We start from the raw sequence: 24,555 nt of genomic DNA on the forward strand, positions 1-24,555 counted from the left end.
ACGCCGAATTAGTGTTTAATCGCGCAACAAATGCAACGCAAGCCGCCCTGGCTGCCCGCTTTATACAGCCCATCCAGAACATGCTTTAGTGCCGTCGACACGGAGTGTGGCAGCTGTGAGCGCTTGCTGAGCTCACTACCCCTCCTCTAGTTCACGGCCACTCAAGCAACCAAGGACGTCGTGAACAAGGAGGTTAGACGTACTAGGAGGGGGCACGTTGCAATATTGGGGAAGCCTAGTCGTAAAAAGTTTAAACGATGTTGTGGCCAACGTGACCGTAGATCTCTCTGGCACTTGGTGCGCGTGACATGTCATGTGTGAGATGGATGGTTGATTGTAGAAGGACTCCTTGCAGGCTTGCGTGCGCTCCGTCTGGTAGGTTTTATCAGATCGAAGGCTAGACTGTGGTGTATTCTAGTACTCCATAGCTAGACAAAGGCTAGCTACGGTCACGTGATGTGGTCACGTTGCCATGATAAGTGAGGAGAGTAAGGAGGAAAATGAGAAAGAGGCGAGGCGTCAAGGGAGCATGGCTTGTGGAGGCTACGCGGCTGACGTCATGCCCTCTCCTACCCTCTATCCTCCTTGGTCATGAAGGAGGTTATTAGAGCGCAGCTCTTAGGGGCCCGTTCCCGGCTTGAGCGGCGTCGCCGTCGGCGTCGGCGTCGCCGTCGGCGTAACCGCAACCCTCGTAACCCTCGTGAGGGTTACGAGGGTTAATCTCATGAGGGTTACCCTCACGAGGATCACGAGGGCCACGAGGGTTACTTACCCTCGTAACCCTCACGAGGGTTACTAGGGTTAGTTACCCTCAAAAGGGTTACCTTCACGAGGGTTACCCTCACGAGGGTTACTTACCCTTGTAACCCTCACGAGGGTCACGATGGTTACCCAGGTCGTGACCCCCCCTGGGGTCACGTGACCTGGGGATACCCCCCGAGGTCACGTGACCCCCCGTTGACGTCATACGCACTGATGACGTCGTCAGTGACGTCACTGATGACGTTTCCGGCATCCGCATCGTCATCGTCATCATCACTGATGACGTCATTAGTGACGTCACTGATGACGTCACCGGCATCCGCATCGTCATCATCATCACTGATGGCGTCATCAGTGACGCTACTGATGACGTCATCGGTATCGTCACGTGGCCCCAGGTCACGTGACCCCCCGACGTCACGTGACGCCCCAAGGTCACGTGACTCCCACAAGGTCACGTGACCCACAAGGTCACGTGACCCCCAAGGTCACGTGACCCCCCGCCCCCCGAGGTCACTTGACCCACCCCCCAGTACCCTTCCCTCCTCCTCCTCAAGAGCTGCGCTCTAATTCGGCGTTACAGGGAGTTGTAAACGGCTTTCATTTTTTTTTTTGCTTGTTTTTGTAATTGTAATTCCCCTATAACTTTTAAAAGAAAGCAAAATTCGAAGGAAAAGAAGTTTCACTAAGTTACTACGTTTAGTGCGCTCAGGTTCGGTGCAAATTAGAAACCAGTAAAAGTCACTGCAGGGCCCCTTAAATAAAGTACAAGTACCTACGCAGTGAATGCACTTCAAGTAAAATACAACTATTCTAAACCTCTCTAAAGTAGTACTATAAGTAGAACATACTTAAAGTACTTTTCAACACTGCCTTTGCGCTCATATCTCTCACAGACGGGCATGTTCGCTCATAAGCCGCTAACGCAATAAAACCGGGCCACTCAATGATGATGATAGTTATAGCCACTGCGTTGGCTATGCCGGCCACGATGCCGGCTACGTTTTGTGACTTGCGTCTTGAGTCGTTGCCAACGCTACAATAGCAAGCGTCAGCAGCGGAGAGTACTGTGGCACCAAGTAAGGCGTGTTCTTTATCATTAATGGACTATATCTAAGCGCTTCGTAACTATAATAATGCCTGGCAGACCGATAAATTCAGAACAGGACACTCGTGTTTAGACAGACGCCGTATGTACATACATGGTAGAAAAATGTTTCGAGACTCCAACCCCGGCAACTCCGGCGTTAGTTCGTCGATTGGTTTAGCTGCAAATGCCATAGTCATTCGAGAAATTAATTCATAGGACTATAAACCTGATGGTTCTGCTTCTGGAGTATTGCATCGTTCGTGATCATTTTCAGAACCTCTCACAATGACGAAACTGATGCAATGGTTGCTCGGACTGAGCCTATTTGTGACGATTTGGGCCACTCTGTTATCGGAACGACTGCTGCAGTCCACTTCCAGTTACAGGCTTCACATCTGGCTGGTGAGCAACATTACTGTTCAGGGCTGTCAATCGCGTCTGTAGGGTTGTCCGTCCGACTTATTTTTTGGTTCTGTTTCCAGCTACCACTTTACGCCTGCTTGATCTTTGGGGTGAGTTGATTCATTTTGTCTATCACTACAGATGGTGAAAAGCGGGAGAGAAGGTTATGGTCGAATAATTAATTGAAGGAGTGCGACAGGAGCCATTGTAACCGCTTGTCGCCACTTGCGACGAGAGAAGACACCGGCGCCATCTCTCGATTACTCTGCATATAACTATGCTTGGTTTCAGCTTGAGTCCAGACGTGGCCGACGCTAGGAGCTAATAGAACCAATCGAGCAACGTCAAGAGCGCAGTTCACTGGGCCTTTCGTTTATGGTTGGTTCAGCGATCGTCGAACACGTACAGAAACATCACCATAAAGGTTCGCTTTGAAGCTCTCTGATTGGTTCCATCAGCTCATACATAGGTAAAACTAAGTATAGACCTTTGCAAAACGAGCTCTCTGGCCGCCGCCATTTTGCAACTCGAGCGACCCCTATCGGCCAAAAAATTCTGACACCCGCCCGAGCTGTGGAAATCCGGTCAGTGCAACTCTCCACCTGCAATGTGCATTCGGAGTTGGCTGGCTTTTCCTGGAAGCTTTACTTTATTAGCCTGTTCGGGGTGCTTACCCTCTTTCTGTTATCTTTCACTGTGAGAACCAGGGAACACCGGCTCGGCTTTCGCAGGAAACGAATGAAGACCGTGAAAGACAAGCAGCCCGCAACACGGGCCATTCGACTTTCTTCGAGGATTATTTCTGCTGAGATAATACGTTCCCGGTTTTCGCCAAAGGTAGCTGTTATGGTCGGGTCGGGGTACGAGGACGGAATAAACACGTTCGTTCATTTGCTTTGGTGCCGTGTGAAAAAGCCGAATTACGTCCGATCGTTGTGAAGTGACTATCATGGACACTGTATATTGCCTATGCCGCGCTATCTTAGATCTCTCTCATATCTTGTTTGGATAATGCGGCACCGTGGGGTACGTACAAGGTATGTTGTTCGATTGATGCGACTCATTGAATTTTAGGTTGTGAGGATAGCCGGAATGCAACTCATGCATTCCGGCTATCCTGTGTGGTCAGATATTTTCTACAGTTAAGACGTGTGCAGACTGACACAAATGAGTGTATGGTGCCATAAGAAAAGCCAACATAAAACGAAACCAACATTCCATTTGCATTTGTTCCGTCACGCACAGAGTTGCCAAAAATAGCTTTTATTTGTTTGTTTTGGTTCCCAAAAATAGTTGAATTCTTTCAAAACCTTAAGAAACTCTATTTGCCATAGTACAAAAAAGAAAATAAAGAAGGCAATTAAAGCCATTAGCATCCACAATGGCACCTATGCAGGCTGCCAACACCCATCGACGAGAAAATCCACAGCCCGGTGCAGTCACTGACATACACTGACATATACTTTCAAACCTAGGAATGCCCTCTTTAAATAGCTTTGTTTGAGACTGCCGCTGGAAAGGTTTATAGACCAAAGGTTTTGCATCATATGGGATATTAAACCTACGCACCATCTGTGAAAAATGCGAGCTTATAACTAGGCTTTGCACTTTCCGGTTTTAACAGAGAAACATCTGCTGGTGATGAAAATACAAAATCGGTTACAACCTAAAGACACCGGTGGTTCAATATTTTCGCCTCGATTGAAACCGCAAATCACCGTTCATTAATATTTTCATCCTTGCGAGGGCTGTCGTCTTCAAACTCCTCCCCATGGACATTCATCAAACGTCTTATCTCGTGGATAACACGTTCGTGTTATCCTGTGTGATAAATCATAGCACGATACATCACCAAGCTGATTAATGCGGTCACTTCTAATGATTCGAGGGCACGTCGTGAAAAGTACCGGTCTAAACTCCAATTTATTTTTATTTGCAGGTTTATGCAGCATCTGTCGTCTTGTACCGAGTGTTCACCTTCAACAACTGCGAGGCGGCGGCTGTAGAACTAAGAAAGGTACCGATCCGAGGGGACGCAAATAATGCCCCTTTATCAGTTAATAGCTCATCCGCAATATTCAAATGCTCCATCAAGGCTCGTAGCGTTGTGCAAGGTTACTCCTATGTTGCAAGGACAGTGGACTGAGAATTTGGATTGAAGTTGGCAGTCTGAGTGGCAAGTACAGCGCATAGACGATTTGAAACCCATGTGCCATTTTTCCGCGTAAAATGTCTCAAAAGCCGCAGATAAAAGTGTGGGCAGCACCAGGTGACAAATCTAACGCATAACTCAAGAATAAAAACGAAATAACAGGAGGATGGGGAACGAGGGATGGCAGAGAAGACAAGGGTAACGATGTCGCGTGCTATTTCACAATATCTCACCTTTGCCGACTGCTTCCTTTCTTGCGAAAATAATCGTCCTTCAAAAGTTTACACTTTCCATTGAAACTTTTGGCTCTTTTGAACTCCAACAAGTTCATGCAGCTTTTTTCTTTTTTTACATAAAAACTCTGAATTTGGGCTCCAAGTCTTATTCATACCCGAGCAAGTGCTTGCTGGCCGTGGAGCTACCCTGTGCGTCAAAGGAATCGATGGCCATTTGGATATACGGCATAAATCGGGTTCTTAATGTATCGCACTAGGATTTAGTACAGAGGTGCCTGAAGTTAGTGGAAGCATTCGGTAAAATTGTGGGAAGACTGGCTCATTTGAGTAAAGGAAGAAAAATCAACAGCTGTTTTCTCTATACTTTACATGTACACTAAAGAAATATTATGTGTTACTGTGGCACTTAATCGGGCTAAATGAAGTGAAGAATAAGTTAGCCAATTCTATTTTATTTCCATTTCACAAATTTTTCAATCGTAGTAAACGCCAGAATAGCCCACAATTTTCTGATGATTTTGAGATAAAAAGCTAAGTGATCATTTTTCCATAGACAAAAGCAGTTTTTATGTTCTTTCTTTTGAATCCAGAGGTTTCATGTATTCATTCTCTCAATTAATGAATGCACCAGCTTAGAGCACCTCTGTAGTAAATCCCAGCGCAATAAGTAAAGAAACCAATTTATGCAGTCCCTTCAAACTGCCATCGATCCATTTGACTCGGGAGTTATTGCAACAAACGCTAGACGTTTAGATGGCACTAGTGTGCTGTTGAGTTTTGATGAAGACAGCAAACAGTCTAAATTTGACATCCGGTAATGCATTCCTATGGGAATATACAAATGCGTTTTCTCTTTGCGCTCGATTATAAGAGCAAATTTTGCTTAGCGTTGTGACAGAATAAAAAGTTTGGAACGTTTTACAATCGGATGTACAAAAATGTGTCTGAGCGTTTTTTCTTTAGAATTCATGGCGTTGAACACTGCGCTAAAATAGCCCAATACACATGTATAATGCGTGTTGACGTTGCAAACTGCTATTACAGGGCACATATTTATGCAAATAGTCAATGCTATGAAGCACAGAGAGTGAATCAGCTTGACAAAACACCAAAAGGATGTTAATATATGCAATCATATCGAATCAAACAATCAAAACAGACAACAAGAACGAAGCATGGAGAAGAACACACTGGATTAGTTACAAACTGTGCATTAGTAACAAAACTGTGGCTCCGTCATCTGAATGCTATTACAGCTTGAATAAACCCTATGCACATTTTAATTGTTCTTTTAGAGTGCTGCTCTTTGGCACCCGTTTGTGGGTTGAGCGGCGTCGGCATAACCACGCGTTGCATTACGGGACATGTGATGTCACACGTGACGTCACGAGGGTTGTCCTTATAAGGGTTACCCCCGTGGAGGTTACCCTCACAAGGGTAACCCTCATGAGGGTTACTCTCACGAGGGTAACCCTTACAAGGGTAACCTTCACGGGGGTTACCCTTACAAGGGTAACCCTCGTGACGCCATGTGTGACGTCATTATGGAAAACACGTAACGCCACACGCATCTAACATTGCCAATATTCCCGCTAAATTTAGCGGGGAAGGAGGAGGCAGATACCCTTCCCCTTTATACCCTCCCCTCTTCCTCTTCAAGAGCTGCGCTCTAATTCGGTGTTACAGAGAATTGTAAACGTCTTTCATGTTTTCTTGCTTGTATTGACATGGTGCTGTACAACAAGACCTGGGCCTTGATTTTGGCTAACTTAAACATCGCTCAGTAATAAAAAAAAAGCATTAACTAAATAAATTACACTTTTGTAATGTGAATAAAGCTACATAGTACCTATTACGAGTAAAGAAACTACGCTGATTTCTATTATTCCCTTGCGAAGGGAAAAATATTGTGCATGTTTTCCCATAGGAATACACAGGAAGACTGGAAAAGTAGACTCTTTGCTGTCTGCTTCAATATGCAAAGAGAAGTCCCGTAGACGCTAGCGCCAGCTGAGCCTTTAGCGTTCATTGTAATAACTATGATTTGACCCACGCGGTATGCTCTGTTTTGTTTCAACTTGGAGCGTTGTGAAGGCTATGGGCCTGGGCTGAAAGCCTTGGAAGGCACTTATCCCATGCAGTAGCTTATGTTATATAGCTAACAGAATAGCAAGTTGGCCTGGTTAATTCATTACATACTAAAAATGCAAAAAAAAGAAAACGGGGACAAAGTAAGGATTGACATTGGAAGGCACCTTGTGTTGTCATCGATCTTCACTCTGTCCATTTTGTTTGGCGCTTTTCGTACGTAAGTAGCTTCTGAAGTTGGGAGCTTGCTTCCCTAGCTTTCCTTGTTTTTTCATATTAATTGTGTGGATTTCCAAGTAACACATATGGCCCATTGAAAACGGCGCATAAAAGCATGTGCCCACACCATTGACTATAGCAGTGATGTAATTGGTCCGAGGTTTCTTCGAGCACAAGCGTATACAGCTTTACTTCATTCTCATTCACTGCGCAAAGAATAGTGTGCAAAGGCTTTTGTGCTGAGCTGCCCTATTAAGGATGTCAGGTTTCTTTTCTGCTAACAACGTGCAACTGTGTTTACTGCTTATAATAAACATCTGTTATAAAAGCTTGCGACATCTCGTATGGTAACAGCTGCTGTAACAATGATCTTACATGAAAAATTGGTACCGCCATGTACAAATAGTAGTCCTACCAATAGAAACCTTAGTGAAAATACAAATGCCATTAGAATAACAAAGAAGAGTGTCCGAAACTAGAGCAGTCTTCTAATTAATTGCCTCGTTTCTACTTGCAGCAAATTGTGGAGGCGAAAGAAGACCTCCAGAAAAGGGGTTACAAGTTTGACTGACTACTGCTGTGGCCCTGACGGCTGGTTTTCTTTAATAAATTATTTTTACACTTCCTTAAATTGCCTCGTTGTGAGGTGTATGAGGGACATGAGTGCGTGAGGGGCGGTGAGTGGCGTGAGGGCCATGAGTGCGTGAGGGGTGTGAGGGCGGTGAGTGCGTGAGGGGTGTGGGGGTCATGAGTGCGTGAGGGCAGTGATTGGCACGAGAGGTGTGAGGGTGGTGAGTGCATGAGGGGTGTGAGGGCCATGAGTGCGTGAGGGCGGTGAGTGCTTGAGGCCCCCTTCAAACGGAGCATCTTTCTCTGCAATTTTGGTGTTGATGGTGGGTTGTTCTCTAGCTTTCCCTAGATCTACACGAATTGCTGAGATTGGGTCCGGTTCGAAATAAGCAAGCAACTCGGAGCAATTCGAATGCGTTTGAAGCGGCTGCATCCAATCAGGGACGCAGAATTTTCACGTGATACCTCGTGCCGGTGATGACACCGAAAAACTTGGTTCTTGTTTGAAATCAATCGTTTTTGGAAATAAACTGTTTCAGAAAGGTGCATTAGTATTCTTAACGAGATTTAAATGCATAAAAACACGTTTATAACGCGTAATTGTGTCTAAATAGTGCAAGAAAAGTCAAATTTTATGATGACGATGGCAAATTGTAGCAATTGGTTGCTGCGTGTGTGATCGCGGGCGGCCCGTGTTGCTGGTGTTGTGACATCAAGTTTCTGGGTGAAATTGCCCCATCTGAAGCTGGCCCGAGTGGCGTGAGGGCCATGAGTGCGTGAGGGGTGTGAGGGCGGCGAGTGCGTGAGGGTGGTGAGTGGCGTGAGGGCGGTGAGGGGCCGAGGGCAGCAAGGGCGGTGAGTGGCGTGAGGGCGTTGAGTACGTGAGGGCGGTGAGGGGCATGAGTGTGAGGGCAGCAAGGGCGGTGAGGGGTGAGTGGCATGAGGGGCATGAGTGTGAGGGCAGTGAGTGGCGTGAGCGCGGTGAGTGGCGTGAGGGGAATGAGTGTGTGAGGGCAGCAAGGGCGGTGAGGGGCGTGATGGCGGTGAGTGGCGTGAGGGCGGTGAGTGGCGTGAGGGCGGTGAGTGGTGTGAGGGCGGTGAGTGGCGTGAGGGGCATGAGTGTGCGTGAGGGCAGCAAGGGCGGTGAGGGGCATGAGTGTGTGAGGGGTGTGAGGGCAGCAAGGGCGGTGAGTGGCGTGAGGGGCATGAGTGTGTGAGGGGTGTGAGGACAGCAAGGGCAGTGAGGGCGGTGAGGGTGGTGAGTGGCGTGAGGGCCATGAGTGCGTGAGGGGTGTGAGGGCAGCAAGGGCGGTGAGGGCCGTGAGGTTCAGTGAGGGTGAGTGAAGGGCTGAAGGTGTGACTGAGGATGAGGGTGAGTGAGGGGCTTAAGTGAGTGTAGCTGTGAGGGTGAGTGAGGGGCTTAGGTGAGTGTGGCTGTGAGAGAGGGTGAGTGAGGGTGACCTAAAATGCCGACCTCTGGTGCCAGGTCCTAACTCCGCAGAGAAAATGTTGATACTGCGGTAATGAACAAGGTGCACCAACGATGGAAAAACACATTCAAGAAATATGTGCAAGCAGTACTTAGAGTGTTGCAGTTGAACAGTGCATAGAGGCACCGCGAAAAGATACCATAATTTTGCATAAAAGTCAGGATGTCTCTTAAACATGTGTGTCGTGAGATGCTGTTTCCTATTTATTTATTCAAAGTACCCTTAAGTGCCCAAAGGCATTAAAAGGGGGGGAGTACATAATTAAAACCAATATACACAGAAGTAAAATGAAGTCTAAGCATGTAATAGAACACATTCTTGGAACAATAAAACAAAAAAGGATTGTTATGCTGTCTAGGAACCTAACGGGACGTCAACATGGTTTGTATAAATGTAGAATGTCAAAGGAGTTTGTAAGGCTAATGCAAGATCTTAAGTGTGCTCACTAAGATTATGGTGGTTGATGCAGTTTTATCTATACCACTTATGGAAGACAATAAATTATACTACTCGCATCAGAAGTGATCACAGACTTTACGCAACAGTAAAAATAATCTGAGTTTATTTGAGCTTTTTACAGCGGGCGAAGCACCGCAGGGCCTCCAAATATACGAACAAAGCGTTCAATATAACCCAGAAACCTAGCTGCACCCGCGGTCTTGTGGTCCTAGAGTACAGAAGATTGTGAATTGCCACGTCTGTCTCGACAAAGTTGCCCAAGCACCTTGCGAGGATGACGAGTAGCACCAGTCTTCGTCCCTCCCCTAAACAATCTCTAATAATCTCAATGAAGCAAACTAAAAGATAGGACAGCAGATGATGTCTAAAATGAAACAAACATGGAGGGAGTTGGCACCCTATGCGGAGCGCAAGTTCGTCTGCTTCTTTTGCGGGCGTTGCGATGACGTCGGAAGGCCAAGCTCCGATTGGTTCTGAATGAAGGATAGTGGGTAGACGTGAAGGAAGCTTGCTTTGTGATCTACCCACTACCCTTCAATCAGAGGTGGGCGTCATTCTGACGTCGTAAAACCCCTGCGCAAAAAGCAGACGACTTGCACTTCGCATTGTTATGCTCAGAAACTTGATGGTAACTTGTTCGTGCGGGGTGGTACCTTCTGCGATGCTGAGATCCCGGTTGTGAATGAATTCACACACCTGCGTTTGCTGGGGACCGAGTTCTTGGGGCCTCTTAGGACTAGAGAACACGCTGGTGCCATCTATGAGGTGACCCTGGAACTTCACTAGAGTGAGGGTTTGGAAGCGAGATGAAATATACATACTACCTATGAGAAATGCTTAATGTCAAAAGCTTTTTGAGCAAAAAATAAAAAGGAATGCCTGAAAAAAATGGGAAATTTAGGGAAACTTGAAGTGTCCCACCCATAGAAAGCACCAGGGTGTTCTCTCGTCATAAGCCAAGGGATTTTAAGGCACACGGTTGTAAGCAGTGACAAGTGAGTGAACCAGCCTTACGGCAAACATTATGCAACAACTGAGAATGGCACTGTGAGCACTCTAGCACAAACGGGAAAATAGCAAGCAGCACCTTGCAGGTGCACCCAACAGGTCGTTGATATTTGTTCAAACATGGTGTTTCGATTTGGACGACACTACACGAGCCAGATAAACACCACCTTACAGGAAACACAGCTCACCAGCGTAACAAAGGCAGGTTTCAGGCAACCTGAGCAACTTCGGCAACGCTGCTTTTTCGGACAAATTCTCTGGTTGCAAGTTGGAGATGTGCAAGCGTAAGAAAATTGCCAGTAAAGTGCATTCGGCAAGTCTCAAGGAATTTTTGTTGAGTGCTGCCCTAGCTGCTCATTTTGAATTGTTTTATATGGAGTTTGGGGAGAAATCCCGATATGTTTATGCATTTAGTTGCTAAGTTTCAGAAAGATACAGTTGCTGTTTCGTTTGGAAGAACAGTCGGAATACTGTTTGACACACGTTTAGTGAGTGACCTAATGAAGCACAGGTCGCTTGCTTGACATGCACAACTCGCAAGTACATAAGTGATGCGTCCCAACAAGAACAACAGAGGCCAACTACACAAGTGCCTACCTCACAAATCGCGCTCCACGGACTCCTCCTCATAACCCGTCCATATAGCAATGAAGCCACTCCAACATGTGCAATTAATTCACTGACTAGTTCTGCAATGCACCTTAACGTCGTCGTCCTAGTCGAGGTGTGTCCTCATTCAAACAGGTGTGAAGGCCAGAAAAGGTGTTAGTGGAAAGAAACATATTCTCCAACTGCCGAACGATTGTCTCCAAAATGGGAACCTTAAACAGATCTCTCTTAGATCTTACGGATTGTGCCTCCGACAATTACAGCCATTTTTGCGACGAAGCCACAAAGCGACCTTTATGACCAGTACCAGCTCGTTATCTACCGAATCATGCACAACCTCACAGCAGATGATGTGGCTGTGTTGCCACATCGCAGGAGACAAGCCAATGTACTGGCAACAAGGTTGGTAAGGATACTTTGCCAAAACAGTGGCAAACTGCAATCAAGGTAACATTGAGATTAGTGGCCATAGCAGATGATAGGCAAGCTGCCAACCTACACAACCTCCATGCTAGCAAAAGGGTATGCTGGCTAGCTGCATTTGCAAAACTTTATTGCTAATTGTAACTGCAACCCCCAGACGAAAAAAAAAAAAAAAGCTAAGTACAAACATTTTTGACATCTCTTGTCCACAGTACAGATTGCATAGATGAGCCTTCAAACTGACATCTGCCCTTGGATATGGCCAGGCTTCACAGAAACTGCCTCAGTTTCATATTTGACCACGTCGTCCGGACGCCAGTTCTGTCTAGAAGCTCACAAAGGGCTTCACGATGACACAATTTTTTTTTTCCCCGTCCTTTCAGACCTGGTTGAGTTCCACCACAGTTGATGGTAGTGTGTGCTCCGTGTATAATATGCAGCGTGAGCCCAACGGATGAAACCTGCTTTAAGCAAGTCTCAAAAATATGTTTAGCACGCTCTGCCACTGTAATTGAGCACAAAGATGCCACGAGGAGGTGAATTTTGTTTTTCGAAAATACCGAAGAGCAAACTTGCCTCAATAAATCGTAACAACTCCGAAACAAAGATTTTCCCGCGGCTCGGTATGCAGTTCAGCCTTTTTAGATTACAAGTGCAAAAAGCTTTTTTGTGGACTATTGAAGCGTCTTATTGGGAAGAACAGAGAATGGGAGCAAAGTCAGAATTATTTTCTTCACCCTCTTTGTAGTTTCTGCTAAATCAAATCTTCCAAACGTTTTTTCACGCTGGAACAACGAAAGAAATAACTGCATGCCGAGCCACAAGAAAAGTTCTGAGGCCAGATTCCCAAAACTTTCTTACCACAAAAACGTTTGTAAATTTATCTTACATCAAAGTTACAAATTTTTAGTACTCCTGAAACTAAATGTTCCTAAGTTTTGCGTAAGTTACGGATTTCTACATAACTTACGCAAAACTTATGAATGTTTTGCTTTGGGAATACTGAAAAGTTTGTAACTTTGTCGTAAGATAAATTTACAAATTTTTTGTCGTAAGAAAGTTTCGGGAATCTGGCCTCTGTTTCTTTAGTTGTAAATAATTTGATTAAAACAAAACTGCTCACTGATATTGATAACAGTAAAAAGTGCACCACCTAGCCACATTTTTGCGCTAAATTAGAGTGTCGGAGCATGTGAAACTGTTTTTTAAGATATATTTGAAGTGGGTTTGGTCCGCCGGACCCTCGCTGTACAGGGTGTCCCCCCCCAAAATAATTTACGAGGTTTGTTTTACTCCAAAAGTAAACTACACGTCGCCGAACGCTCATTCTTGACCCAAATGTTGAGCTAGCGGTACGAACTAGATGCCAAAGTTTCAGAATTAACCGTTACATTATCCAAAGGTTATAGGCGATTTTCTTAAACTTTCAATGGGAAAATGGTGGTCGACGGAGCCTTTGGATACGCAAAGTTGAACGGCAGCAGTTACCGAGAAGGGGCCCCATTTTCTCGTCGAAATTTTCAGAACGTCTCTCGTAACTTATGAATAAGATAACGGTTAGTTATGGGACTCCGCCACCTCGTTCGGAACGCTAGCACTTCATTTGGGTGGAAGCTGAGCGTTCGGCAATGCTTCGTTTACTTTTGCGGTGAAAAAGAACCCGTAAGTTTTTCTTCGGGGGGAGGACACGCCGTACACATATATAAAAGAGAAAAAAAAGAATGGAGGTAAGGAAGGAAAAAAGGAACTAAGAGGCGAGGAGAATCACAGCCTTGTGCAGCAGGCGGCCTTGTGCCCGACCTTGGTGGAACTGAGGGAGATGCGTCGCAAGTCTTCGTCGGTCAGGTGTCCCACGGGGTCGTGGGTGTTCTTGAGCTCGGTGGCGAGGGCGACAAAGGCCGCCTCAATGTTGGTGTTCTCCTTGGCGCTGGTCTCGAGCACCGCCATGAACTCCGGGTACTGCTCCGCCAGACCCTGGGCCTCCTCTGGGGTCACCTCACGCAGGCTCTCGCTGTCGCACTTGTTCCCTGCCGGGAGAGAGGTCGGTCGTACCCTATACAAGGCTGCTTCACACATCGGCTTAAGACCCAGTTCTTCTCTTAAAGACCGACGGCCGGTTTGCGCTTTCCACTTTCCCCCCCGCTTCCTCCTCACCTTCCTTCTACTCTGTCCACCGCTGCCTGATTCCTCCTCCCCCATGGTGAGGAGGATCTTCTGCCTTGCAGAATCTCGAGTCTGGTCGTCGGCCTTTAAGGGGACACAGATAGGCTATTTATGCTAGCCGAAGATTTTTATTTGAACATGATCTAGAACAGGGGTCTCCAAACCCCAGCCCTCGGGCCAATTCTGGCCCGCGGAGGTCTTCCGACCGGCCCGTGGCTGGCTGCAGTCCTCCCAATGGAGCCTGGCCCAGGGCTCGCTTTCAGCACGCCCGCTGCTACTAGCGAAAAAATAAGCGTGTGTAAAACGGCGCCGTGGCGCGCACCAACCGCGTAAACGAAGTTACCAGAAAAAAACGAGAGAAAACTGCCTACCGTAAGGCGTGTCCTCTGGTCACATTAGTAATTGGACATTGTCATTAGCAGAATCCACACTCCTAGTCCCCTGTTCCATACCTGGAAAACTAAGTACGTTAAAATTAATTTACGTCCCTATGTATATTGTGCTTGGTGCACTGTGTCACAGCTATTACATGTTGTCAGCATAACTTCTATCGTTCTCACTAGTCTTCTGCCCTGTGTGAACGCGCCAAAGTTCGTATGCGCTCTGGTTTATGCTGGTATGTTTTCTGGGCTCCAATTTTTGTGTGATGTCATAAGCAGCTAAATGATTAAATTTCATAACAAAGTGAATGCATTCATCCACCTTAGAATCGTCTAAATTTAAATATTGTATATTTAAATGCTTAGCCTTTTGATGCCCAAAACTTTACTTTAAATCCCGCACACCTACAAACGTTGGTGCAGATTCAGAAGAGACAAAAAAGCAAAAGCGTGGTCTGAGAAAAAAATTACCTTTATTTGTGAACGCATAACGATATGTTGCTCCTGAGCAACGTTGGGGATCTGCGGCACTACTTCACGTGAAACGAGTGAAAACGGTTGCGACTTCGGAGAAGGCACAGGTGCATCTCGCATTTTGCTTAGTACAGGAACGTGTAACCAGTTTTGCTGTATTTGCTCCTGTTCTTCTTTTCAGTGTACTGAGACCAGTGGTGTGTTCCATCATACCTCACATCATCTGTCGGTCTTGGCTTTAGTGGCTGAGTGATCTTGCTTGGAGACACATTTCATTTTCCAATGTGTCTGACCTTCTCTCGAAGGCTTGGCCTTCCCGTGCGCTAGGGCTTGTGCGATTTGAGAACGCTGCATCAGAAGGCTTCTTTTGATGCAGAGTTGCGTGCAGTGTCGCTTGTACACGAAATGAATATTTATATTACTTTTTATTTTATGTGCAAAGATCGTCTAACCACAAAAGTCATTCATAATAGAAGATTTTAGCCGCGGGTAAAGCGTAACAGATACGCCACCAATTTTTCGTCACCAATACCAATGCTACCCACATATGCCCGATGTTGCTCCTTGGCAACATCATAGTTGTCAAGCTGCTACTGAGCTTTCACAAACTGTAAGTTCATTTTCACTGCACATGAGTCTCTTTTAATCAATCAGTAGGAGATTTTTATCAAGGATTTGTTTCATTGTCACATCCTGCATTTGGTTTCATCGATGTTCGGTCACCTGGTACAGTGGCGGGACGAGGTCGCTCGCCAGTCCAGACATGTGTAGCGGAAGAGTGAAAGCGTACAAGTGCCGCCCTCCGAATTTTATTTGTAGAATCTCAGGTCGCCTCGGCCTTCCGGCTGATGGTGCAAATTGCATAGATTCTCAGGTTTCGGCGGAGAAATATAAAATCATGTTTGAGTTGTTGCTCCTGGGCAATGCAGGGCATCAAAGGGTTAGATATCCAGGATTATTTATTTAGATCTTCCTCATTCACATCGGCCCATTTATATTTCCGGCCCTCGAGACAGAGACAGAGCCTCCATCTGGCCCCTTAGCCAAAAAGTTTGGAGACCCCTGGTCTAGAAAAGCCCAACTGCCCACAACACAATTTGTGGCTCGAAATTCGTTTTCTTTCTGCCCGAAAACAGCCGGTCGAGAATTGGCCGGTTTCAATCGCTCTCGCTTCTATGGTCGCGTGGAATTCAAACTATGTGTACCAATAATATTCAAAGTCGTGGATTGTCTAGGACACACATTCAATATTAAAAATAGAAAAGAAAATGAACCCAATTTTCTGTGGCCTCCAAAAAGCTGCAAACACGTGTTTATTTATTTTTATTTATTTATTGAGGTTACCTGCATCGCCTTGGAGGCATTATTGCAGGGAGAGGTTTACAAAGAACATTTCAGCTGAAAATACAGATGGAAACACATTTTCGTTAAACATGTTCCATTCTAATGCAGTTCGAACAAAATATAATTACAACAAGAGCTAATGGTTGCAACTTTGTATTGGTGGTCCACTCTTTCCAACACATAGAAAGAACATTGAATGTAATTTTCTTTAGTCATGCAAGTTTTATCATTATAAAGACAGTAAAAAAATTTTAGTCTTAGATTTGTTCCTCAGTACAGCAGTGGTTGCCAGTTAACTGTTGCTTTATGGCCGTGATGCTCGCTTTGAACCTATAAATATTTTAGACAAATCTAGCGCAGCGATTTTGCACTCGTTCTAATTTATCTGATAGAGTTTTAGTCTGGGGGTCCCAAACTATGCATGCATATTCTACAACTGAACGTACAAAAGAGAAATATAAAGTTTCCTTCAATTCCTTCGGGCAATGGCAAAAATTGCGACATAGAAATCCTAACAAGCTGTTCACCTTAGTGGTAATGAAATTAATATGACTATTCCATAGTAAGTCGCTTGAGAAAATAACACCAAGATAACGAATATGCTCTGTTCTTTCGAGTTGTTGAGTGTTAATCGTATAGCCCATATTTTCTCTGACTTGCTTTTTCCTCGAAAATCTAACCATTTTGCATTTTTTTGCATTAAGCTCCATTCGCCAATCGATACACCAGTTTGACGTTCGGTCCAAGTCTAATTGAAGTTTGAGATAATCTTCGTCTTCCTCAATTACTCTATGTATGACGCAATCGTCAGCGAAAAGTTTAAAGCGCGAAGAAATGTTTAGTCTTAGATTTCTTAGATCCAAAAAGCTGCAAACACGTTGATTGAAAAAACAAATGGTGCACAGATAACGGGAAGTACATGTACACGTCATTCTCAATATGGAGACATACCATGGGCTGGACGACGCGATGGCGGTGCACGACTGACCAACGTTGCGACGGACATGGGGCCGCTACTTCGGAGCCATCATTCGTGCTACCGGCATATTGATTTTCAAGCGCAGAACAGCGAGAGGAAGGAATACAAGTGCAAAACAATCGCGCGACAAACGGTTCATGCAAGTTCGTCGTCGTCTGCTTCGGAGGCTAGAGAAGCGGAGGAAGACAAAAATGCGGTCGGGTAGAGCCACGTGACTTGCAGCCATGAGCTTTTGTGCTCGTGTTTCAGTTTCAGTTTCAAGCAACTGAGTTTTCTCGCTTTATTAAAAATATATGTAACTCTGCAGCAACATACTGATTGGGCAGTCTCCTGACACATTATTAAATTGCCTAACAAAAAAATTAATTTGTAGCGGGTGTCAGTACGTTGCGGCTGGTTGACACACTGGCAACTGCAACTGGCGACCGTGGGCCACCTCTTCAAATTTCTCACACTGGCGCCATCTATAGGGTAGCCAGGGAACACTTGGCATTAGAATGCTGAAGGCCGGCGTTTGACTCTTGTGTTCTAATGCGTTCAACGAGTGCAGTGGAGACAAAGGCAGCTAGTTTTAGGTCTACCGATTTCCCCCGCTAAATTTAGAGGGGAAACTGACTTGGTTCAAAGTTCACGTGATGTCAACATCACCACTAAATTTAGTGGGGAAACTAAATTGGTGTTAGGTTACGTGCACAGTTCTGTGTTTTCAGATAAATCCGAAAAAACGCTCGCCGGTAAATTTTCTGTTGATTTGGATTTATCAGAAAAGCTCTGAATTTCGAGGTTACAATGAAAAAATAAAGGGTCAAAAAAGACGGTGTTTTGCACATAATCTTTATGAGAGCACAAGGTTAGTGCACCCGAGGAGATGCGACTTCAGTTTCCTTTGAAATCTTAAACTGCTGACTAAAGGGGTTTCCTTTTAGCGCGTGAAGGTTCCTTCAGGACAACGGGACATGGCACCTGGGGCCCTAATCTACACGGCAGGATCAAAGGACTGGGACATCGCCTCCTGCTGCGATTTGGTCAGCTCCCCAGCGCTGACCAATCGTAGTAGGCGGCAATGTCCAGGTCGCTTGGTCCTGCCATGTAGATTAGGGCCCCTCAGCTTTAATTTTTAAAGATAGAAAACACAATAAAATAAACTTTGAATTTCTCGAAATTTGAAATCTAACTAAAAATAAATTTTGATAAACCCCAACTTTTCAGCAAAAAATGAACACCAAAAAACACCCTTAGAATTTCGGAAAAAAAAAAAAAAAAAAAAAAAAAAAAAATTCAAATAACAGAGAATCCTAGTTATGTGACATCAGATTGTGTGACAACAAATCTTCTGCTAAATTTGGTGGAGAAACTTAATTGTTTTATAGATCACGTGACATAAATTTTTCTGCTAAATTTAGCGGGGCAACTGACGTGGTCTAAGACTTATGACATCGGGTCACACGACATCAATTTTCCCGCTAAATTTAGCAGAAAAACTGAATTGGTGTATAACTCACGTGACATCAATTTCCCCGGTAAATTTAGGGGGAGATGCACAAACGGGAAATATTTTGGGATTGGGATGATTCCGTTCAAACACTTTTCACGCATAAATAATCTAGAGGGAAAGGTCCGACACATTTCAGCCGCTTCGGAGCAACAGGGGACACGGACATCGGTGATCCCGACGGGCCCATATCGCTGGTAGTGGTTTAATCTACTCAGAAAAGAAGCAGCAAAACGCCACCTGTAAGGTCCTAGTTTTTTCGTAGTTTACTTTGCAAGAAAACACCATAAAGGTCATGAACACTCGAACAACTTGAACTCATCATGGGAAAACGAACACGCCTAAGCTATCATCTGCTTTCTTACTCAGCTTTTCTGTCGTTCTTCTTCTGTCTTTACCTTGGAAGCAGTGGTGTCAGCACTCACGATATGCCACATTCTACTCCTGCCCTTACGGGTTATTCTTTCACCTTGGGCTTGAAATACTTATTGACAACCCTTTTTAAAATCTCGCGGATAGTGTGGAGATTTGATTTCACCTGCCAAACCTCAAGACTAGTTATACGGGATTCTAGGGCTACCTGTCAGATGGCGCCAGAGTTTTTCACAAACCTGTGGTGTGTTCCTTCGTCGTAAGCGTTCACTTTGAGACCACAATGCACTCCATCAGAGTGAAATGCAAATCTGTCAATGAGCCTTAAAGTTCTTTAGATTACCTGGTCTAAAATCTTTTTCATCACTCTATGGGAAATGTACAAATTGATACACCAAAGGCGAGCTGCAGACATTAGGGGTCGACCAACTGTGGGCTTCGGTTCGAAGAATCCGCTGGACGCATCTACCCATTTGTAATACCCCGCATACCCATTGAGAAGGTGGACAATTTAAAAAGTCATCTACGCTTGAAATCTAGGGGTTGTGCTATCTCAAATAATGTAAACGCCATGTAAAGGGAGCTACATCTGCTTTAAAAAAAGTATATATGTATTTTTTAACATGAATTATTATTGTTTATGGTGACAAAACTTACAAGGGAACCACCTAAGTTTCCAGACCAGTAAGTAGTTCAACAAAGGACCATGGTAAAGCTAAGGGGCCACTGACGAGGCATTTGAGCATATGCCACTTCACATTTGCAACGGCCTTCCTCTTGTCCGTGTTTTCAATGCAGAATGCGTTCTAACCGATGCAATCTTGCAACTCGTGTAGCTGTCGCATTGTCGTAGCTGCATCGTGCAATCGTCGGCTAAATTTAGCGGGCTAACATACTGCTCAATCTACATGTGCTGTCGGCAAGAAAAAGGAACCTCCGAATGATCAAATGAAAGGTACACAAACAGCCCGTCAACTACTAGTATGCACCGCACTAACAATGCAAAACAACAAATAAGGGCACACAGGTTTCGGCGCGAGCATCACCAGTGGGAAAAATCTGGCAACAATGGAACAGATTTGCGCAGGGGCAGTACCTCCAATGGTCCTAACGTCGTGGCGCTGTACTCGTTTGTAAACACATCTATTGGACACGAATAAAAAAACAAACACGCACGCACCTATGAGCAAGAGGGGAACGTTCGAACCCGTGTATCTCCGGACTTCCTCGACCCAACGGGGTAGGCTGAGAAACGAAGACCTTTTGGTGATGTCATACACGATGATGACGCCGTTGGCACTTCGGTAGTAGCTCTGGGTGATGGTGCGGAAGCGCTCTTGCCCAGCCGTGTCCCATATCTGTAACTGTCAGTTGATAAAACGAATGTTATCAAAAACAACGAGCTGTCCCAAGACAACGACACTGACGCTTGACTCCTAAAGCATACGACAACAAAGGGCTGCTTATCAATCACAAGCATCACTCAGCCGAAGTTAATATCGAAGATTGTTAATCTCTGACGTACACGGCGATCGGAACAGCTGGAGGTTTAAAAAGTTTGACAGAGACGGCGCGCCGAAGTTCGGACGTGAAGACATAAGGCGCCGATCGCCGAGACTTCCGCGGGTATGATTTGCGTAAAAGAGAACTTGGGTAACGTACCTTTACTTTCTTTCCTTCGACTGTCAGGGTTTTCATGGCAAAGTCAACACCGATTGTGTTGCCGTGCCGCTCGACGTACATTCCACTTTTGAAGCGATGCACTACACACGTCTTGCCCACGCCACAGTCGCCGATCAGGACAATTTTGAAGAGGAAATCGAAATGATCGTCGTCGTTCATCGTTCCAGGGTGCACGGGATCGCTCGACCGCTCGCTAGTATTCACGTAGCGGACGCACTTACAGAGGTAGCGTCTTCCCAGCCGATCACCGTGAATGGAAGGCGGACATATTGGATCACGTGATCGCGTTTCCACTGGCGCTAGTTTCCGTTTTCGCTAGTGCGGCATTTTCAAAACGCGACGGACGTAGCTTGCTGTTTGTAAACTAACCGTAGAAGGAAAGGGACCTTATTTATTTTTAAATTTTGTGTAACGAGTAACTGTTTCTTCTGGAATGCGCGACTGTTCGAGGTCTGAATGAAAACGCGCGCTCGAGAAATGATCTAAAATCCTTTTTATTCCACGATAGAAGATGAGGTACAGTTGAATCATGTAAGAGGGTACAAGCACAGTACAAGGATCCCACAACTTTAGTACTTCATACAAGAATGAACAATAAATTCGTGTTGACATCGAAGCCATTGTTAGGTGTTTCCCCATAAATTGAAATTAGGGCGGTATCTAAATTTTTAGACAGGCCGGGGGGGGGGGGGGGGGGGGGGGGGGGGGAACAATAGGGAGAGGGGGGGGGGGGGGGGGGTGCACCCTTCCTAGGCGGTGTGTAGGGAAATCACTGGCCATCGCACGCAGACTTCTACAGACGTGTATACGAAAAAGTCAGTGCACGTATGTCTTCGTCTCTATTTGTTCCGTATTTACATTTTCTAGGAATCGATGTTGACTACAATTTAATGATAAAAGTACACATATTGAGGGAGCAATTCTCTTCCGACTGTATGCACTAGGCATGGCAACCAAGGATGTTGGATGAGCGAGCGTGAAATAACCAAGTGCGACAACGCTAGGGTTACAGGCCGAGCGTCTGCGGTGCGCAAAAACGGCTATCATTGCATTTAAACAGCTGACAATGGAACACTTCATAATGATTTCGTCGTTAAAACAAGCCGTCTAACCGCTCTGAACGGGGGTAATGTCACTCATTACTTGTCAAACTAACCGCTCTGAACGAGGGTAATGTCACTCATTACTTGTCAAACTAACCGCTCTGAACGAGGGTAATGTCGCTCATTACTTGTCAAACTAACCGCTCTGAACGAGGGTAATGTCACTCATTACTTGTCAAACTACATAATCAGATTGTTCATCGCGCCTCGTCCACGTTTTTTAACGACCGTCGCCATCATTTTCCAAACCTGTCAGCATTAGCCCAGTGGCTCATTCAGTAAGATCATCGCCCACACCTAACGTATAATTTCATTTGAAAACGATGACTCGTCTAATTTGATTGAAATTAACAAAGTAATTTAATTGTAGTGATGAAGTGATAGATTCTCGGAAGATGAATGGCGGACGGTCGTGGCACTCTGAAAATAGTCGATTGGCTCTAAAAGAGAGCCATGTGACGGTGGCGTAGCCAGGAACATTTTTTGTGCGTGTGTGTGTGTGTTTGTGTTTGTGTGGGGGTGGGGGGGGGGGGGGGGGCTTTGCTGCCGGGTTGTCCATAACTTGGTGCCCCCGGGGGTGGGGGCACCAAGGCTCCACTGCATTGCCAACTTTTTTGGCAATGCAGTGGAGGGTACAGGCCCGCGTCCCCTCTCCCATTTTGAGTGTGCGCGGGCTCTCCTCCTCTTCCCGGAAATGGGGGAGGAGGAGAGCCTGCGTACACTCAAAATGGGAGAGGGGACGCGGGCCTGTACCTTCCACAGCATTGCCAAGAAAAGTTGTCACGGAGTATATAAGCTCGTCCCCCTGGCTACGCCAATGCTATCTGATGCTTTCGGTGAAGAAAGTATCTAGAGGTGCGCACTAGTTGCTGAGCGGAGTTCTCCGGGCCCGAAAACCTTAGTAAGTCTCTTCTCCAGGCGTCAGCTGTATCAGAACCACCGTGTACGTGGCGACAGCTCCCACGATGGTCAGGATGAAGGACCTGTCCACTTCGAAGAGGCCCCAGCCGGTCAGCGTGAACCTGGATGACTTGATGCCGGTCTCCATGTGTACCACCTGCTGACAGAGCTGCCAGTCTTCGCCGGGCACAGAATTTCTCACCCGGTACATCTCTTCGTCCAGATCCCTGTACTCTTTGTCCACCTGAGCCAGGGAGAAGGACAAGATCATGAAGAACGAGACCGAGTAGATGACTTCGATGAAGAAGGACATCACGTTGGCGAGCGTGAACGAGGCAATACCGTTAACGAGAGTGCGTATGGGTAGCACGATATTCACGAGGAGGTCCACGATCCAGAGAAAAAGGACCGGAGCGAACAGATTGTCCAGTCGGCGTTCCACGTCGATCATCTTGGCGCACATGAATTGGATCCTCTTGAACTTCGCCAGGTTCAGTGGTCCGCTGTCCAGGATGCCTCTCTGCGAAACCCTGAAATAAAGCATCTGGGCTCGGAGGTGATCGCAGAGGTACATGTACCAGGTCATGAGCAAGGGCGACCCAGTGACTATGATGTTGTAAGAGTTCCACTCGATGAGCCCGATCATGATTGCCGGGGCGTTGGGAATTCCCGCTTTCTCCAGATTAATGCCGTAGAAACACTTGTCAAAATACTTTTGCGCTGGCACGAGAACGAAGAACAGGGATGTCATGGCTATGAGAAGACAACTGTAGCACAATATGGAAAAACGGAGGTACTTTCTCTTCCTAGAGGCCTTTTGTATGAGCTCGGTGGGCTCCGGACCTTCGAAGGTCTGCAGTTCTTGCGCGATTTCGTTGATCTCGCCACGCTTTACAAAGCAGTAGGTTGTCGTGACCGTTGAGACGACAGACCTGACGGTGTAGGTCATGGTTTCGATGAGGTACATCATAGAACCGGTCCGGATGCTGCCGGCTATGGCGTTGGAGACGATGTGTGTCGCGTAGATGTACATCAGTGTCATCTTTATGTAATCCCACGTAGTGCCTCGATCGTCGTCGGTTTTCTTCTTCGTGTCATGCTCGGACTCTGGCTTGAAGGCCCAGGCTTTCGCGTTGAATGGCATCACTGGGGTCTTAGACGTGACAATGATGTTTCTCTGCATCCTTGTTGGCAAGAAAAAAGAAAAGAAAGAAAAAACACAAGCAAAGAAAGTAAGATCACTGCGTGCCAAAGTAAAAATCCTAAATATATTTAAAAAATTACATACCGTAAACGACTTAATTTTCGCGGGCTCAAATTTTCACGAATCGGGCCAAAGCTGAAATTATTCGCGGGACGTATTTTTCGCGAATTGTAGGCGATTCGCGAAATTCGCGAAAAATAGGTCCTCCCGAATATTTAGTCGTTTACAATATTTGATTTAGATAACGTTTATTCGATTTAAATCAGAATACTTTGATTTATATCGCTGTAGCCGGGAAATATTTTGATTTTTTATCACTAGATATATTTTTAAACAGGAACGATTGATTGATAAATCAATCAAAAACAATGCGAGAAAAAATCATTATTGCAATTCTCAACTTGTAAAATTAACAGCTTTTATTAATGTAAACTCGGCCGTACAAAATAAGCTACATCTTTTTATTTAATGAAAAAGATTTATTAGCTTTCTTTCACATCCTGACTCGCTTAGCTTTAGGACCTTCCTTTTCTTTTCTTTTTTTTTTTTTTACTTTTTCCGTGTACGGATTTGGTTATAAAATTACGTAACTGACCAACGTAGTGGAGGGTAGTTCACTGCGATTCGCTCAGAAGAGTGATATTTTTTGTTCTTGTTCTGTCTGCTATCTGCTATTAATCTTCCTTGCGATCGATTTTTTTTTAATACTAAACAAATGTGCATACAGAAAGCCTCAAATGATAGGCAAACGATAAATAAAAAATATATTGAGAATCACCTTTGCGGGAAAAGTTCGAATCAAATCATCGTAGTAAAACCGACGCGATTTAAATCACGATTTAAGTTTTCTCGTTTTGATTCGCCACCTTGCTGCGTGCTACACGAAATTGCAACTTTGTATTCACGAACAAACACAAGTGCTACATCTTGATACCTCCGGCCTGAGGGCGTAC

General features: G+C 45.4%; 3 protein-coding genes across 4 annotated transcripts; 1 reads left to right on the top strand and 2 right to left on the bottom strand.

Annotated features, from left to right (window-relative positions):
- The first annotated feature begins 1,730 nt into the window (after positions 1-1,730).
- On the top strand, positions 1,731-7,574 carry LOC8026541 (dolichol-phosphate mannosyltransferase subunit 3). Of its 2 annotated transcripts, XM_002404078.5 has the most exons (5): positions 1,732-1,841; positions 2,127-2,254; positions 2,335-2,364; positions 4,194-4,271; positions 7,467-7,574. In XM_002404078.5, the coding sequence occupies exons 2-5, from the start codon at positions 2,138-2,140 to the stop codon at positions 7,518-7,520; spliced, it is 279 nt and encodes a 92-aa protein (XP_002404122.1). In that variant the 5' UTR covers positions 1,732-1,841; positions 2,127-2,137; the 3' UTR covers positions 7,521-7,574. The 2 variants fall into 2 exon arrangements, with proteins under 2 accessions (XP_040063450.1, XP_002404122.1); XM_040207516.3 differs by lacking the exon at positions 2,335-2,364 and having other exon boundaries at positions 1,731-1,841.
- Positions 7,575-9,553: 1,979 nt separating this feature from the next.
- On the bottom strand, positions 9,554-20,662 carry LOC8026535 (ras-related protein Rab-43). Its single transcript, XM_002404079.5, has 3 exons — positions 20,375-20,662; positions 19,893-20,076; positions 9,554-13,535 (listed from the first exon to the last, which is right to left on the bottom strand). The coding sequence occupies exons 1-3, from the start codon at positions 20,552-20,554 to the stop codon at positions 13,273-13,275; spliced, it is 627 nt and encodes a 208-aa protein (XP_002404123.1). The 5' UTR covers positions 20,555-20,662; the 3' UTR covers positions 9,554-13,272.
- A 1,734-nt stretch (positions 20,663-22,396) lies between these two features.
- LOC121046112 lies at positions 22,397-23,581 on the bottom strand. Its single transcript, XM_040499913.2, has one exon. It carries the CDS (start codon positions 23,579-23,581, stop codon positions 22,397-22,399), a length of 1,185 nt encoding a protein of 394 aa, XP_040355847.1.
- Between the last annotated feature and the right edge of the window lie 974 nt (positions 23,582-24,555).

Source organism: Ixodes scapularis, unplaced genomic scaffold (genome assembly GCF_016920785.2).
Source record: "Ixodes scapularis isolate PalLabHiFi unplaced genomic scaffold, ASM1692078v2 PGA_scaffold8__174_contigs__length_109621045, whole genome shotgun sequence".
Classification (NCBI taxonomy): Eukaryota; Metazoa; Arthropoda; class Arachnida; order Ixodida; family Ixodidae; genus Ixodes; species Ixodes scapularis.

Excerpts from the sequence above, each read along its gene's own strand:
- LOC121046112 (XM_040499913.2), bottom strand. The coding sequence starts at position 23,581 with ATGCAGAGAAACATCATTGTCACGTCTAAGACCCCAGTGATGCCATTC.
- LOC8026535 (XM_002404079.5), bottom strand. The coding sequence starts at position 20,554 with ATGAACGACGACGATCATTTCGATTTCCTCTTCAAAATTGTCCTGATC. Across the intron at positions 20,077-20,374 it reads TCGAAGGAAAGAAAGTAAAG|TTACAGATATGGGACACGGC; the intron begins GTACGTTACCCA and ends ATCAACTGACAG. Across the intron at positions 13,536-19,892 it reads CGTTCCCCTCTTGCTCATAG|GGAACAAGTGCGACAGCGAG; the intron begins GTGCGTGCGTGT and ends CTCTCCCGGCAG.
- LOC8026541 (XM_002404078.5), top strand. The coding sequence starts at position 2,138 with ATGACGAAACTGATGCAATGGTTGCTCGGACTGAGCCTATTTGTGACG. Across the intron at positions 2,365-4,193 it reads ACGCCTGCTTGATCTTTGGG|GTTTATGCAGCATCTGTCGT; the intron begins GTGAGTTGATTC and ends TTTTATTTGCAG. Across the intron at positions 4,272-7,466 it reads CGGCTGTAGAACTAAGAAAG|CAAATTGTGGAGGCGAAAGA; the intron begins GTACCGATCCGA and ends TTCTACTTGCAG.